This window comes from Lactuca serriola, chromosome 1, assembly GCF_051521515.1.
Source record: "Lactuca serriola cultivar US96UC23 chromosome 1, Lser_US96UC23_V15, whole genome shotgun sequence".
Taxonomy (NCBI): domain Eukaryota; kingdom Viridiplantae; phylum Streptophyta; class Magnoliopsida; order Asterales; family Asteraceae; genus Lactuca; species Lactuca serriola.
The window spans coordinates 213,509,577-213,527,331 of record NC_136408.1 but is presented as its reverse complement, the minus strand read 5'-3'; the positions used below and the strand labels follow the sequence as shown (position 1 = coordinate 213,527,331).

General features: G+C 34.5%; 1 protein-coding gene across 2 annotated transcripts; it reads left to right on the top strand.

Annotated features, from left to right (window-relative positions):
- Window positions 1-7,755: 7,755 nt before the first annotated feature.
- Window positions 7,756-11,183, top strand: LOC145049304 (GDSL esterase/lipase At5g45960-like). 2 transcript variants are annotated; one of them, XM_078997737.1, is made up of 6 exons: window positions 7,756-7,890; window positions 8,045-8,221; window positions 8,324-8,454; window positions 9,210-9,452; window positions 10,398-10,659; window positions 10,794-11,183. In XM_078997737.1, the coding sequence occupies exons 2-6, from the start codon at window positions 8,128-8,130 to the stop codon at window positions 10,988-10,990; spliced, it is 927 nt and encodes a 308-aa protein (XP_078853863.1). In that variant the 5' UTR covers window positions 7,756-7,890; window positions 8,045-8,127; the 3' UTR covers window positions 10,991-11,183. The 2 variants fall into 2 exon arrangements, with proteins under 2 accessions (XP_078853863.1, XP_078853859.1); XM_078997733.1 differs by lacking the exon at window positions 7,756-7,890 and having other exon boundaries at window positions 7,900-8,221.
- The last annotated feature ends 6,572 nt before the right edge of the window (window positions 11,184-17,755 follow it).

Genomic DNA, 17,755 nt, shown 5'->3' with positions numbered 1-17,755 from the left:
ACGCTCCTACTTCACTCGTTAGACACTCCTACTTCACAAGAATCACTTCTACTTGATACACACTCAAGCATAGTTAGATGTATGTCTGTGCTTGTATAGATGCATATAAATATTGATTGAAGGACTTAGGAAGGCTTGTCTGCCCTATTTCCTTTTCTTCGTTGAGATGTGGTCTGATGGGATCGGATGTCCATCCGAAGGTCATTTGATTCATTAGTTATATATTATGTACACAAGCATAAACATATGGCTTTACTTCAGTCAATTCAGTTATGAGTCTCTACCTCTAGTTCATCACTTACATTAGAAACCCACTATTTGGAAGTCTCTACCCACTATTTAGGATGCATCTTCAGGACACGGCCTTCTCCGTCGTCTAGTCGGTAACCAGAATCTCCTGTAGGGAGAGCGGACATTGTGTGTATAGATCTATACGGGATTGACAACCCCGCACCCAGACTGCTGGCTACAGTCCCGGCCTACCAAGCCAACGGGTGACAAATGTCATATTTTAGACGCTTGTAGGGCGTCTGGTACTCTAGTCAGTATGGTTACGAGTATCCCGGGTTACCTTATAATTCATTCGCCTTAAGGTAACAGTATTTCATCGGCAATTTACACTGTAAGCTGGTAATTCATTTCCAGAGTCACACTGTTTCGACCTTACAAGATGTATCTTTCATTTGATACTGTCTGGGGTCTGTTTTCTCTGTTTTGACCTTACAAGACGTATCTTTCATTTGATACTGTCTGGGGTCTGTTTTTCACTGTTTTAGACCTTACCAGCTGTACCTTTCATTTGGTACCTTCTGGGGTCTGTGTCTCCACTTGTTAGACTGAACCAGGCGTGTCGTTCGTTCGATACTCTCCTGGAGTCTCAGAATTCCTTGCCTTAGTCAGCAGTCCTCACTGCTGAGGTATATGATATTCCCTGATTTCTCTTACCTTCTTTAATAATCAAATTCAGCATTTTGATAATGATCGCAATTAAGGGAAAAACTACTTTTTACCACATAACACTGACCAGTCTTGGTAGAAGGCTGCTGTTATTAAAGGAAATATATGATTTTCTGGAAAGAACTCTAATACACTATAAACACTTAAACTACTACTTCATAAAGTTATTTGAATAAATGTCACTAAATACTTATGAACTCACCAACATTTGTAAAAATGCTGATACTCGCTTTTCAAATAACTTGTATTCTTAGGTTAGCATTAGACAGGTACATCCCCGGAGCTATTGATGAAGATAGCTTAGTACCACGCTGTATTTATTCTATTACTTGTATTACTTTGATGTATTGTAATGTAACCATGTAAAACTATTACTATTAATGCAATGTTTTGTTGTACTTTGATTACTATAATGCATGTGTTGTGATACTTGACATGACGTCATCCACCCCAGAACGTTTCCGCCATTCCGGTTTTGGGGTGTGACACACCGTTACCAGTTTTGGGGTGTGACAAAATAAGATCGATTTTCACTAGTACAAAACTGGGCTTTGACCACGCAAAGAACCTATCACTATAGACATTTTACGACGGTTATTTATTTATTTATTATATGTTTTAGTCAGTGTGTAAGGAAATGTCGCATCTTTAAAGATAAGTTATAGTGACGTTTAATTGTAGGGACTAGAACCCATAAAATTTGTTACTGTAGGTAAAAACTGTCAGAGTATGGTACCAATTTTTATAGTATTTTCAATCATTTTTTGATAATCGTCACCGTAAACTACTTTCACTCACATGTTGCTTTGTTTTCATTGCTATTGCAGACTTCTATTGACACATAATATATTAAAACCTTACAATAAACTAGTATTGGTGACATTTTTTCATTTCTCATGGCTATTATGGAGTTTTAGTGACACCTAATATTTTAAACCATGACCATAAATTACTTTTAGTGTGTGTGTCTATATATATATATATATATATATATATATATATATATATATATATATATATACCCTATAAAAGCATTTATGGCTAAATGCCGAATTTTAAGTCGTACAACTCCATAAACTCTATAATAGAATATGGACAATCAATTTATGTATTAACTTTTTTTTTTAACCGACAAATCTAATCTACTCCTAAACTAACAACACCTATTCCACCTATGTCCACGACGAGACTTGAACCCTCGACCTAAAAGAGAGAGGACATCACCTGATACCGCTGGGCTACAAACCCTTTGGTCTAATAAGGAAACAAAATTTGAATATGAATAATGTACCATTATTTGATTATTTAAATTTCTGATTTCTAGGTTATCTGATAAGTATAAATATGGGTGTACTATAGCCAAAATTGGCTTACACCTTTCATACCTCAAGAAATCATATTTCTCCTCTCCCCCTCTCATTTATTAGATCCTAGGGTTTCCTAACGTTTTGGGTGTAACACATTAGAGGCTACCACTTTATTGGAGCTAAGTTTTTTAACAATACTTTAGGAGGTTGATTAGCTTAATTCGATTTAAGCGAAGGTATGTTTCCTACTCATGATTTCGATTATCATAAGATGTTAATTTTGATTCAAAAAGTATGTTTCTATTAATTATGAAAAGCCATAGATTCTTTTAGTTTGCATGTTCCTATAAGTGTTTATGTGAAATTCCAGAAGTACATGTGATTTATATCCTAAAAACCCTAATAGATCCAATTATTAAAAATCAAATATTTGATTCTACTTTTGGTATCACAAACCCGTCTTTAAATTTCTCCAAAATATCGACAAGGACTACAGTTGGTTAGGCAATACTCATAAAAGGATCGCATTTCAAAACTTTTTCCGGAGACAGAATCTTGACACAAGTCTTCTACCAATGAAAAATGGGTTTCATCTTGCTCTTTTTCTTTGTCCGAATCTTGTGCCAACATCCTCCAGCGACTCAAAATGTCTTTCTGGATCAAATCGTTCATCATCCAACTTTATTGCTTGTAACTCACACTCAATAATGACATCAAGGGTATCCATTTAAAAATAAACATAAAAACTACAAACTAAAAACTGAACTATGTACAATGTTTAACTAACAAATAAATAATCAAAACTAAATATACATCACAAGTAGCGAACCTAATCCTGTGGTAGTATAGTTTTGGTAATATCAGGTGTCAATCTCGGGGGGAATGAGATTCACTTCAGATAAGTTTAAATTTTAGTTAAACTATAAACAATAAAGTAAATGAAGTTATTTATTTATTTATTTTTTAATCTAAACTTAATTAAACTCAATAAAGCAAACACAAAACTAGAGAATACTTTTAGAGACAAAAGAGATAAAGATGTTTGCACACAAAATTCGATTGCCTTCAAATATGGTGGATTCCAATTGAGTGCAACGAGTTTTAGTTATTATTTACCGATTTGTAATAAAATTAGTTATCTTGACTCAAATTAATTAAATTGTATAATTATAAAGATATTTAACACAAGGATCATGCAATTAACTATCTAAACAATTATAATCAAGTGTCTAATATGAGAGATTCGATCTAGGAATTAACTTTAAGAGTCATGAAGGTCAATTATAAGCATAAGTGGTTAACAAATGCTCTCTTACACATTTAGGTTTACCTTTTTGTCGTATAATCGTAAGTTTTGGTCAAACACTAATCCTAATAGTTTATTGTTCACAAACTAATTAAGATTCAAGCTAATGCAATCAGAGTGGTTATCTAAATTGTGTATAACTCAACAATAGATAATAAAAATCAAAACATTAACACATGAGGTATTTGATCAAACAATCACAATATATTAGGCAAAAATATCATTTGAAAAATAGAATCAGACCAAATCATTAGGTTACATCAAATCTATGAAAATATGAGGTTTTTACCACATAATCAACAAACTAAAACATAAAAATATCACCAAATGACCTTCTAGACACGATCATCAAGCGAATCAAAGTGAAATTCTAATGCTTCTAGCTCATGATTCATCAAATCCTTCCTCCTAGTGCTTATCCAACTTTGAAATCTCCCTAAAAAGGTTTTGGACGCTTCTATATTCGTTCCAAAGGTTTTTCCCTTGGCTGTGCCCAAAGTTAGGGTTGTAAAATCATATAGCTATTGACTCGGCAACATCACAACGCGGCAATTGAAGTTTAGCGTCGTGAAGTCGGAATTCATATTCGATTTGGTTTCGATCTCTTCGATGTTATTATCTCTTTGTGACTTTGTGAAGCACGAGATGCGCTCGATATAAGGTCGGCGAGCTTATGGCTATCTTTTGTTCGATCTTTGTTTTTTAGTCCTTATCATGTCCACAGCATGGCAAGTTTCTTTGTTTTTCTCCAATATTTAAATTTACAAATAATTATTTATTTCAAAGCATTTCTAAGTACCTTTTATGTTTAAATATATCAATTAAACTCTAAATATTAAGATAATTACCCCAAAATATATTACTAAATAGGGGAATATCACAAATACATCTTCAATGTTCAATGTTTTTGGGTCAACATTCAATAAGTGAACATATACTTCAACCTATTAAAGTTCCTAAGAAAAAGCTAGGTATAATTGTCATTAATCTTGAGGACATGGTTGTGTTAACCGTTCTATGAAATATGCACCTTGACTCCTATAATTTCAAAGATAACAACCTTTAAGGTATAAGTAAGAAAACACGGGTAAAGCCCAATCCATGACATTTCCACAATCAAGATTCTTCCAAAAAGCACATATCCACTCTGGTTGATTTTCCTCAAACCTTGTGTGCATAGAAGAAGAAGATATATGTGTGGTGAAATCAATTTAGCCACTGAATTATAAAGGGGTACAAAGAGGTGAAAAGAGAGATAAAAATTTAATTTTACCATCACGTGGGCAGTGGGGATCCACAATGTAAGAAGGGGGCCCATGGACCCCACTTAAAAGTTTATTTTAGCCTCCATTTTACTAAACTAGCCCGTCAAAAATTCATATTTTGCTGAAATTATACCTATTGGCACCACTTCTGTTGAAAAAAACTATTTTTTGTAACATTTTTAACAGGAAAAAACTCTCAAAAAATCTTAAAATTTTGGATTTTTTTTACATTCAAATTTTTGTTTATTTTTTATATAAGGGACCCCAGTAATATTTTTTTCTGGATCCGCCACTTGACATGCGACGTCTTAACATATAGTATTTACTATCTTTAGAGACCAAATACACGGTTAATATAGACCAAAAAGACCATATCCATAATTTTAAAAATCATAGACAGGATCTAATTGAAATCAACAATCTAGATGGACCAAATTTTGAATTATTCTATTTGTTAATATTGATAAGTACTATATAAAATTATTATCAAATCAATATAAATTAAAAACAATCTATTTAATCTCCATATACTAATAAAAGAGTAGTTTTTTTGTCATGTGTCATTATATTAGACCTCTTAATTAATGTGTTGCCACTTGTCAATCTATTAGTTCTCCATTTTAAATTTATTAAACCTCCTCATTAATGTGATGGTATTTTCAATGTATTTATTCTCCATTTTAAATTAAAATTAAAATTTTATATTATTGTTTTCATTAATTCACAAAAAAAGTCTAATATATATTAAAAATTATTTTTATATATTTATTTGAATCAACGATTATAATTTCACATAACTAATAAAAATATCTCTTAATTAGTAATTTATTTAAAATAATTGATTAATAATTTTGATTTTTTATTATTATAAAAGTTTAATTATTTTTATAACTGTGGTTCTCACGGGTTATAAACTAGTCAAATATATTTAAAATTTTCCGGTAGACTAGAGACAACCAGTTATAGATGTAAATTATTCGGTAGGTAACCATTTAGTTTTCATTCTAAAATTGACTAAAAGATTGGTGGTTTGTTTTTGACATATCGGCGATGAGATTAAGATTATCAAATTCCGTTGCTAATACTCTATGTTCTGACAGGTAGCCACATATTAATTCTTAAACCCGTTGCTAATACAAACGGATTTTTCATATATATTGGTAAAATCTGTTAATCATAATGCACTATATGTTGAATTGATGCTAAACATGTGCACTTATATATAACGCTTCCATTGACCACAACTCAAAAAAAAAAAACATAGAGATTTTAGTAGACTTGGTTTACACTGACAAAATAATGCAGAAATATAAGATATCCATATGATTCTTTTCTTTTTTGTTTTTCCCAAAACGTTTTTTTTTCGACTTTAATCAATTTTAGTGGAACAATTATTCGTATGCATGCTTTTTAAATTTTAATGGATCAATCATAGTTCGATTTTCCATGTCTAATTGATTTAATTTGTGATTAATGTGGTCTGCGTATATGGATTCTCTCGACATGATTGACATGGATCAGCAGGCAAATACATGTATATGTTTGTGGCTAACAAACCCTTGATATAGGAGTGACCAGTTTAGATTATATATACCGGATATAGACATTGTTTCCACAAAACTGGCATATTCATATTTTTATATAGAATTAAAACGCAACATCAATGTCTAAAAATAATATTAATGATTCAAACACCATCTAGTGATAGTGGTTAGCAGACAACGCTGATACAATTAATATGGCCAACAGCTATCAGATCATAAATGTACTAGACTATTAAATTATTTGTATATATGGATGAATCGAGTGACGTGGTTCCCACAAGTAAGATAGGTCGAAATGAACGAATATCTAGCTAGAGTGTGGATTACGTTAAAGCAATCACCAAAATCTGTTTTCATGGGCAGGAGATGGCGACGAAGGATTCAAGTAATCATATAACAACGATAGTAAAGAGTGTCACTAGCTACTTAAATTAATGCTTCGATAATAGTTTCAATTAATCAATGATGCTAACAATATGGACTCATGTACTCATTGAAATTTAATTACAAGACTTTGTAACGTTAAGAAGTACCTTTTTTTTTTGAACGGCAAGGATAAAACATTCATTAAAAAAAGCCAATAGGACGCTGGGCAATCACAGTATATACTGGAGATGAATTAAGAAGAGAGAGAGAGAGAGAATAGATGTAGATAAGATAGCCTAGACTAATCTAATGTTGATCTAGGAAATTTAATTGGAATCCAAAACATGTTTACAACCAGATTCTCCACCTAGAATGCTTGAGGCATCAACGACCTTTTATTGAAGCAACACCGACAGGGTAGTTCTGCACTACGGGTGAGATGGTTAAAGATGTGAACAAAACACATTAATTTTTACAAAATATTTAAAATCATTAATTATGCTTCGATAATAGTTTCAAATATTAATCAATGATGCTAACAATATGGGACTCAATACTCATGGAAATATAAGTACAAGACTTTGTAATGTTTAAAAGTACCTACCTAAAATAAAAATATGTGAACAAAACACATTAATTTTTACAAAACATGTAAAATTATTTTATCTTTGAAACCATTTTTGTGAAGAATCATTTTACAAAAAGGTCTTTGCCGTGTTGCCCCGGTTAAAGGCCATCAACCAAAAGTATGGGTGGTTGTGTGATTTCTCATATAAAACGTCAATTATTGTGAGATGGTTTAATGTGATATTTTTTTGTTTTCTAAAAGTACATGGATTCTTTTATGGAAAACATATATATTGGAAATTACCATCTTTACCAATTAGTTACCTATATGATATATTATAATGATCAACTTTTTTATGGTCCATAACTTCTGTCACCTATTAAATGTTTAATTATTAATAAATGACATTTTTTTATAACAAAGTGTCCAATCAAAATGTAGTCTTCTTTCACCATAATGTCGAGTTCGAGGATATTGTCATTTTTGGAACTAAGGTAAAAAATTCTTCACAAGTGTAAGAGCCATTTGTATGAAATAAGTTAGGTGAGCGACCAAAGAAGGCCATTAAGCAAACAAGGTAATCTTCACCACAACATATAACAAAATCCCTACACTTTGGTTTCTCTATCTAACTCAACAAAAAAAAATGGATTCCTCTCTTTTACTTCACAACATTATATCTCTCTTATTCATCTTCTTTACCATTAACTACTCTCAATCTCAAACTCCAGTTGCTAAACCGAAGCCTTCAGCCCTTTTCGTGTTTGGAGACTCCACTGTTGATGCAGGAAACAACAACTTCATAAGAACTCCTATGAAAAGCAATTTCCCACCTTATGGTAGAGATTTTATCAACCACATTCCCACCGGAAGGTTCAGTAATGGTCGCCTTGTTCCTGATTTCGTCGGTAAAAATCACTGATTCAATTCAAATGGTTTTTGGTTTTTTTTTTTCTTTTTTGTCTAAAGCTATTGATGTATAATTAATTTCTCTGTTTTCTTTTTTGCAGCTTCATACGTCGGTGTCAAAGATAGTGTCCCAGCTTATTTGGATCCCACTCTTAGGATTGACGACCTAATGACCGGTGTTTCATTTGCATCTGCCGGTTCTGGATTTGATCCACTTACCCCTACACTTTCCGTCTCTCTCTCTCTCTCTCTCTCTCTCTCTCTCTCTCTCTCTCTCTCTCTCTCTCTCTCTCTCTCTCTCTCTCTCTCTCTCTCTCTCTCTCTCTCTCTCTCTCTCTCTCTCTCTCACACACACACACACACACACACACACACAAGCACTCAAACACACAAACACCCACATAAGCACTGCCTATGTATCTATTTTTGTGTGTGTTTGTGTTGATAGAGAGACAATAATATCAGTTTTAGAGACGAATATTTATTAGAGGAAGTTACAAATTTCAAATGGTAACAACTTTTTTTCGATGTAGCTTCTACTTTGGTCACCCTTTTTTCATATATTCATTACATTACGTAGTTTTTATCAGGAAGCCTGTAAAAGGTTAGCACTTGCAATGGTTTTCCAAATCCTTTGTACTGGATATTGATCAGTGTACAACAGAAAATTAATTAACTACAGCCGAGTACGAATAGCTCATAAATGTTTCTATATTTACAATTTATTGTTTCACTGAAAGTGAATAACGTTAAATTGTTATTCACTAGGGTCGTTACTCGTTAGTAACCAGTACCTAAGAATGTTGTGAATCATTGACATGGTATTTTATGCATACGTATATGGAATAGTACTGATTATATAGATGATTTGAAAATGACATTTTCTTATTGATGTCATTAAGATATGGTTTTAGATATATGCATGCATCATATAATCTAGTTAGTTAGCTAGTTTCTTACATTTTGATTGTGTACATTGTTGTATAGGGTGCAATTTCATTGGAACAGCAGATGAAATACTTCAGAGAGTATAAATCGAAGATGGATATGTTAATTGGGAAAGAACGAACGGTTGATATAATTAAGAGGGCCGCGTTTATGCTGAGTGCTGGTACAAATGATTTTATTGTAAATTATTATGCCTTGGGTGAACCAGTGTCACAGGTTTTGTATCCGAACGTTTCAAGTTATCAAAATCTTTTGTTTGAAAACATCGACCAGTTCTTGAAGGTATGTTTTTATCATGCATGCCAATAGCACAATCTTATTTATGACACGATAAGTCAACTGCTACATTGTAAGCTTCATGAAAAAAAATACATTTTAGGCAATCAATCTCATGTTTAGAAAGAACTAATCGTTTGGTCTGAACAAAAATAAATGAAAAGTTAAGCTGCTGATTCTTAAATTAGATATATGTGATACAAGAGATTATGGACCAATGGATACTGTGATAAATGTTGGTTTATCTAATATAGAATTATTTTTTGGCCCATAATTTAAAATGCCATAAATGGGTACGTGTTACATTGCATGAGACATAGTCAGATATACCGACTTTTCATGAGTTAAGTTGACGTTGAAATGTGGGTGAGAAACTAAATAGAAAACGTCATAAAAACCTTATTAAATGAGAGTGGGACATGATTAGGTGTTGTCTAATAAATTATATTTTGATAGTACGCTTTAATATCTCCATTTGAAAATGGTTTTAGTTATAATTTGAGGTAAAAATAAATAAAATTGGGTATAGAGATAAAGTTTTTATTTACTTTTGACTGCCTTACTTTTAGATATTGGTATCCTAATATGTCAACAAATGTCAACAAGCGTGATGTCTTATGCACGTTGGCTTTTGTCTTTGAGTATTATCTTTTAATTGTGTGCAAATCTTATTTCTCAATAATTAAGGAGAAATTTATATCTTCAATTGATCTGACATGCACTCCTATCATGTGGATTTAATTACCTAATGATAAGTCACTATCCTATAATACTATTTATAATAAGAAAGAAGAGAAAAATTAAAGGCATCGTGACATGGACCAATAGTACTACATGCACATGTCCATTTTGAATTAATTATTAATTTCACATAATCAAAAAGTTTTCCGTATACATATGGGGTTAATTTTTTGTTGTTACAATTAATTCCGGATGTATATAATTTTGAAGGAATTGATGAATGAAGGTGCTCGAAAGATAGCCATGGTAGGTTTACCTCCAATGGGTTGCCTGCCTGAAGTAATTACTTTGAACAGAAATGCTGCAATGAATGGACGAGAATGCGTAGCAACCATGTTATCGGTTGCAAAAGACTACAACGTAATTCTTCAAAACAAATTGAAAGCGATGCAAACTTCTGAAACCAAATTCTATTATGCAGACATATACACACCTCTTCTTGACATGATTCAATTTGGAAAAAGCAAACTTGGTAAGTTTATAAAGTTAAAACATATTAGTGTGTTAGCATGAAGATTCCTACGCATATATATGCATCTAAAGTTCACTTTCAGGAGCAATTAGAGATAATTAAAACCTACTAAAATGAATTTTATCCATTGATAGGTTTTGAAGAGGTGAGTACCGGATGTTGTGGAACTGGATATATTGAAGCATCAATACTATGCAACATGAACTCAGCTATATGTGATGATGCATCAAAATATGTGTTCTGGGACGCTGTTCACCCAACTGAAAAAGCTTATTACTATGTATTTACAACCATCCGTCCGGTGGTTGATATAGTATTGAATGACTATTAAAGTAAATTAAAATGATTTATCATGAAGCAAGATGATAGGTTTTAAAGCCTAGTTTCCATTTAAATGCATGTTAATGTGTGCTTAGTGTTATAATATGTATATGTAATATATCCGGTCCACTCTCGGTTTGCATAACATTTTGGTTTCAGCTCTATACCATAAATTATCTTAACCATCCTATTTTACCATAACCTATTATATTTTACCATGAGTTATCTATTGTACTAAAACATTCACAATGTATTGAACTTATTAAAATTTAATTTAATTGATTGACATGTTATCATTTTATATTCTATACAACTCTACATTAACTTTACTACAATGCATTCAACTAAGTTCAATGAAATATATTTTTAATAATTGAAATGTTTTATTTTCTATTGAAAAGCTCAATGGTCATTGAACTCTATATCTACTAAATGATAACATGACATCTCATAATGGTAGAGTGTAATACATTAAATGTCAATTATGCATTCAATCTTATTCAACTCTTCCATTGCCACTACAAGAATAACGACTAATAGTGACAATGCCATTAGCGGCGACAACCAATAAACATGTTGGATGTCGCCACTAATAGTGGCTGTTTGAAACGTCACAAAAATACAAGGTAAAATTTTGTTTTTAATTCAACCAAACATTCATTCATTACTTTCAAAATAGTGATAGTATCAAAAGTATTTCCAATAACATCAAAGTGGTAACATAATTATAAGTATGAAATCCCTTGTGGATGCAATGTAATCATGTCGGACTCTTCCCATTGGAACCAAAAGTATCTGAAATATTTTAACCACAAAACCGTCAGCATAAATCTTAGTGATTTCCACAAAATACCACATACGATACAAAACATAACAGGTCTATTTCAACCCCAAGAAGGTGCTATAGGCCAAATCATACTCTTAACCCTTGACATGGGCCAATTAATGGTCTTTACTTATGCATGTGTCATGGGACAAATCCTGGTCTTCTATACAATTGTCATGGGTCAAACTTTGGTCTTGCATGCAAATGTCAGGGGGCGAATCCTGGTCTTCCATAAAATGCCAAGGGCCAAACCATGGTTTTCCATTCAGGTATCACAAAGACATCAAACAACCTACATCGTATAGTGAGAGAGCTCACCTCGCAACATAGTCAACAACTAACCAACTTACATAGCCAAAAAAGGGTACTGCACACCACCTACCGAATCATACAAGGTAAACCTTAGTCTTCCTTCTTAAACTAGCATTTTTACTAAAAGTCAAAATTAGTCAAAAGTCAACAGTCAAAGTCAATGCCAGTTAACCTTCATGTTGTGGTCATCCTTTGGCCACGTCGTGGGATCTTCGCGACAAAACAATCGTGTTCGGGCCAGCCACCACGTCGTGGCAAGCATGCCACCATGTTGTGGCAACTGGAAAGAAAAACTTAATGGGTTAAGCTTTTAATTCGCTAAGCATTAAAACCATACTTTCCAAAAGGCTTATTGGGACCTTAATGGTCCATACAAATCCAAACTTTATGGACATGCATGTCTAATGCATGTCCTTCTCTTATCTAGGTCAAAAATGGTAGAAATAGGGTCAAAACCCCATGCAAGGCTTTTAACACTCACTTAACTTCTAGATCTACAAGATATTAAGCTCATGGGACCCTGGAAAGCAATAAAGTTGCTAACTTTATTCCATTCAACCACTCCAACCAAAGCAAAGAACCAAAATAAGCTAAAAAGACCTAGATCTATAAGGAGGAAACCAACAAGATGAGAGCTTAAGGACCTACAAAGAGTCCAGAAGATGTACACAAGCCTATGGGTAACCACTTGGGAGCTTAGGGACTTACAAAGAGTCCAACAAGATGAGAGCCTAAGGACTTACAAAGAGTCCAGAAGATGAGAGCTGAGGGACTTGCAAAGAGTCCACTTGGGAGGAAAGGCCAACCTTTCCTTGAGAAGCAAGAAGCTCATAGCCTATGGGTAACCTTATCAGAATACTTCCTTCTTCTTTTACCACGAATAACTAAACCTAAACAAACAACTTATATTCAAACTTCTCTTCGTACTTTCATCTTATGGGTCGGTTTTCCCCCAATTCGGTTCGACCCAATATCTGTCGCTACTTGTCACTGATCAATGCCCAAGTTGGCTTTGTGTATGCAATCTGTAGCTTATTTAGACTTTGAAGAAACTCATGTTTGTCATATCCAATGACCTTTGACGTTCCCATTGTATTACTACTACTTTTGCGTAATGCAAGTGATCTTCACATAACACGACCAAAACAGGATAAGATCGTGACAAGCACAATGTTGTCTTGAAATGTACTAAGTTAACACTAGCAACAACATAAACTTACCATTCCATCTTTATTATAACTTTATCGTCATATATTTATTACATAGGGTTTTAGCTAAAGTCTAAAATAACTATTAATCTATCCAATGTGATCACATTCAAGCTAGGGCTTTTCCTCGATCAGAAGAACAACCAGACATGACCTGCGGTGCTTCCCTTACTTCCTCTGCCGTGAGTTGAAAGGCTCGCCCTTTGGCCCTGAGAGCTTCAACTCTGCCCTAATGTCCATCGATTATTCTTAAAGTTGCTAGTGCTAGAGCTTGTATTGCGCCTGTTGGATTCATAAGAGGACAATTGGCCCTGATGTCATCCATCTGATTGCAGTGGAAACAGTTACACACTCCTTATGCTTCCTTCTTATAGTCTTAGATGAAATGTCCCTCTTTTTTTCGCACTTGTGGAATATCACATCATGACAATCTCCCTATTGTAATTTCCACATTTCTTACACCAAGGTCCTTTCTGTCCTCCGGACTTTGACTGGTCGTGCTTGAATCTTTTGGTTGTTGGCTGGGACAAAGTTGGAGCCTGCCTCTTTTCCTTTTGTTGAATTTCCAACTCAATTTCCCTTTTCCTTGCATTCACTTTCATCTCTTCTAAGGTCTTGTATATATTGTTCGATACGAACTCCTTTGTATCAATTTTGAGCATACTTAAGTATCGAGCCATCTGTACTTGCTCCGATACGGCATATTCTGGGAAAAAAGGCTATCTCGGTGAACATCTTGGTGATCTCAGTCACCGATTTAGTGGTCTTTTTGAGTGATACATATTATTAAGCGAGCCACTCCCTCTCTACTGGTGGAACATACTCTGCCTTGAACTTCTCAATGAACTATTCCCAAATCACCACGTTCTCACAAGGTGAATAGTTTTAGTGACAAAGTTAAACTAGTCTTTTGCTCCTAGACGTAGAATATTTTGTGTGTATCTAGACTTCACGTTTTCCGAAAAAGCACAAGTGTAAAAGCATCCTTCTACATCCGAGATCCACCCCATGGAAATAACTAGATCTGTAAAATAATCAAACATAGGAGCTTTGGCGTTGTTGAATTCTCGATAGGGCATTTCCTTTTCTCTAGACGAGGTTGTAATAGCAACAACAGCAGTGGCTGCAGCGGCAACAATACTAGCAACAGTTGCGTACCTTTCATCAAATAGGGCTATCAATTAAGCCTTAATAGTTCTGGACATTTCTGGAATCAGTTATCTTACAATCGTTGATACCGCTGCCTCTATCTAATCGCGTATATAATAGTCTCACTTGGTCTTAACCCTTCAGATCCAGAACCCATCCTGCTTGCTCTTGTGATAATTACCGTGCTGAAGGCGTAACGGGAATGGGTTGATATGAATCGAACTAATTCTAAAGGGATATTCGAATCCGCTCAAGTTCCTTAGAAATTTTGTGGATTTTCTTGAGTTATGTATAAATCTTTTATTTCCAGTAGTACGGGCCCATACTACCTTCCACACATACCCATACCAGATCTAAAAATTTCCCCAAGGATTCCAAGTCACTACACTCTGCTATTGTTAGGTATTTTCGCGCACAGTGTTTCAATTACCTAATTATTTCTTTCCTAATCTTCACTCGGATCTTGCTTTTCTACCAACGCCCTATCTTACGAATATATATGCCTTATCAAGCATATATTAAAGTTCCTAGACTATCCTTCTAGGATTACTTCCCACTTCACTCCACTATTATCCGAGGAAGAACTTCTACCACTATCAACTAACTATTAGAAGAATACAATTACATGCCTCTGAAATCAAACAGTTTGTCAACTGAAAGACCCGAAACTACGGTGATTAGACTCAAATGAGAGTTGCGTAAAAGTGCCAAATTAGGCAATCTAAAACTATTAAGATTTGGGAGCATACAACTTAACTTACTTGTCGAATAACTAATTAATATCAATATAGGTTCTAAGCAACAGTTACCAATAAATTTACTAGGCTGTAAGGCATCTTAAATATCAGACAATTTTAACCGGCAATTCCTAAAAAGATTCCTAGCCTACATACTAGCATGCATTTCTAACATTTCATACATTAGTAAATGTAAAAAAATATCGATATTTTGGGAATCACTTTCCTTTATGAGATTTGGCTAACTCTATGTATCACATTCTTTCCATTTTGTATTATTCTTTTTATGAAAAGATTTGTTAATTATTCATAGCCTTAGTTTCATTCCGGAATCACACGAGTGTTCATCCAGTTCTCTCAAACTAGGGCTCTGATACCAACTTGTAACGTCTCTATTTTCAACCCAAAATTTTCATTTTTATTTATTAAAATATAGTAGAGTATAATGAAAATGTGTGGAAACATGTTGCGAATGCACGTGTGTACAGTCCAACCTTGCACTTCTCACGGATCATTGAAGTCCTTGAAAAACATTTCTATTAAACTATGTAAGCACGAAGCTTAGTGAGTTCCCCAGAATACCATAAACCACAATACATATACATGCTTACAAACAATGGGTTACGATCTACCAGTAATATGTGCACTTACGGTGTAACGTCCCAAAAATCGTGAAATAAAAAAAAGCTTGTTTTTAGATTAATAATCGTTAATACATATCTCTCCCATAAAACCCGAGTAACTAAGTTTTAGCAAAACATCGACACATAAGAGTAATTCACACAAAGCGGAACACTCTGCAATCATCCCGAGCTCTTCCATTTGAAAACCAGAGTACCTAAAACATAAACTAAAAATCGTAAGCACAAAGCTTAGTGAGTTCCCCAAAATACCATACAACATACAACCATAGATTATCATGCAACATACATATAGTTGCCATGGGCTCCCCCATGGTATTTATCTGGAATGCCAAGGGCTCCCCCTATGGTCATTACCTGGAATGTCATGGGCTCCCCCATTGTCATAATATCCAAGTGCCATGGGCTACCCACAGGGTCTTCCATGTAAGTATCACAGATACAACTAGCATACCACATAACATGTAATGGGCTAACATTGGTGCCTTTGACCTATGGATATAGTGAGGATACTCACTTTCCACTGCCGAATCAAACAGAAGATCCATGGCTGCTGGCTGACAGATCCCCGAAGAATCGAAGCCAAAACAACACCAAATCAACAATTAGGTTCCAATCCATAACCACAAATCCATTACTTCGGTAAATGACCAATTTACCCCTCACCTACTTTTGGTCGAAGACTTAGGCCCAAACCTAATAGTCGATAAGGCCCAAATACCAAAACTACCCAAAGCCTAATCTATGGCCCAACTTTCCAAATTGTGCCCAAATCCATACTGGGCCTCTACGAATAAATATTAACCCAGAACTTGATGGCCCAACAGGGCCTAAAACAACAATGCCCAACAGATGGCCCCAATCGAAGCCCAAAAACCGAAATCCCACTTTGCTGACTACGCGAGACGTACTCAGCTTGTATGTAAGCGTACTGGCTTAAGAGGTTGTACGTTGCACCAAATATGAATCTCAACAAAGGCCAAATATGAATCTCAAAGGTTTCGGAGTAACTTCTACTCACAAGCACTACTACAAAGGGACCAAAATCATAACAAAGTGCCACCTAGCTAGATCTACAAGAAAGAGTTGTCAAGTTTGAGACTTTATACCTCCAAAAGTTAGATATAGGTGCACAAAGACTGGATCCAAAAGCTCCAAGTCAAACAATGACTTTTTAAGAAGCCCCTTCTTCCTCCTCAAGCACCAAAACACACATAAATCACTTTGAAGCTCTAAAATCAATCAAATGTGGGCTAAGGGTCGATTTCTAGGGTTTAGAGGGAGGGAGGCTGAAGATATTAGGGTTAGGTTTTGAGATAAGGAGCTTAAATAGTGTCCAACACCCTAAAATAGGGTTTAGGTCTGACTAGAGTACGCCCAACGTACACATGGTACACCCAATGTACTCCGAAGAGCACCCACGACCATCTAGTTCAATACGCCTAACGTACGCCAAGGTACCCCCCGCATACTGATCTCTTCATTAGTATGACATGTGTAATCTTTGTGTATGCCCCGCGTACCTGGCTAAACTCTAAAAGTACCAAACTTCCGAAAGCCATAACTTCTTCGTTATAAGCCCGTTTCCGACGATACTTATTGTTAGGTTTTGAGTACAATAACACTCCTATGGTTCGCATACAACCCTAATAGCTTTGGATCTAAGTTTTCTCTAGTTATTCATGCAATAAAATTTCCAAAACATGAATCCTACAACTAGCATACAATTTTGGTACATGAATCATAAAACTAGTTAGAATAATACCTCTTTATTGTAGCTTGTAGTTTTGGCCTTTCAAGTGTGATGTCTCAAATGGTTCACAAACACCATGAACAAAGGAAGACTTTAAGAGAAAGGCTACACACACTCAAATCAGCTATGATTCTCTTAGAATGCATAGG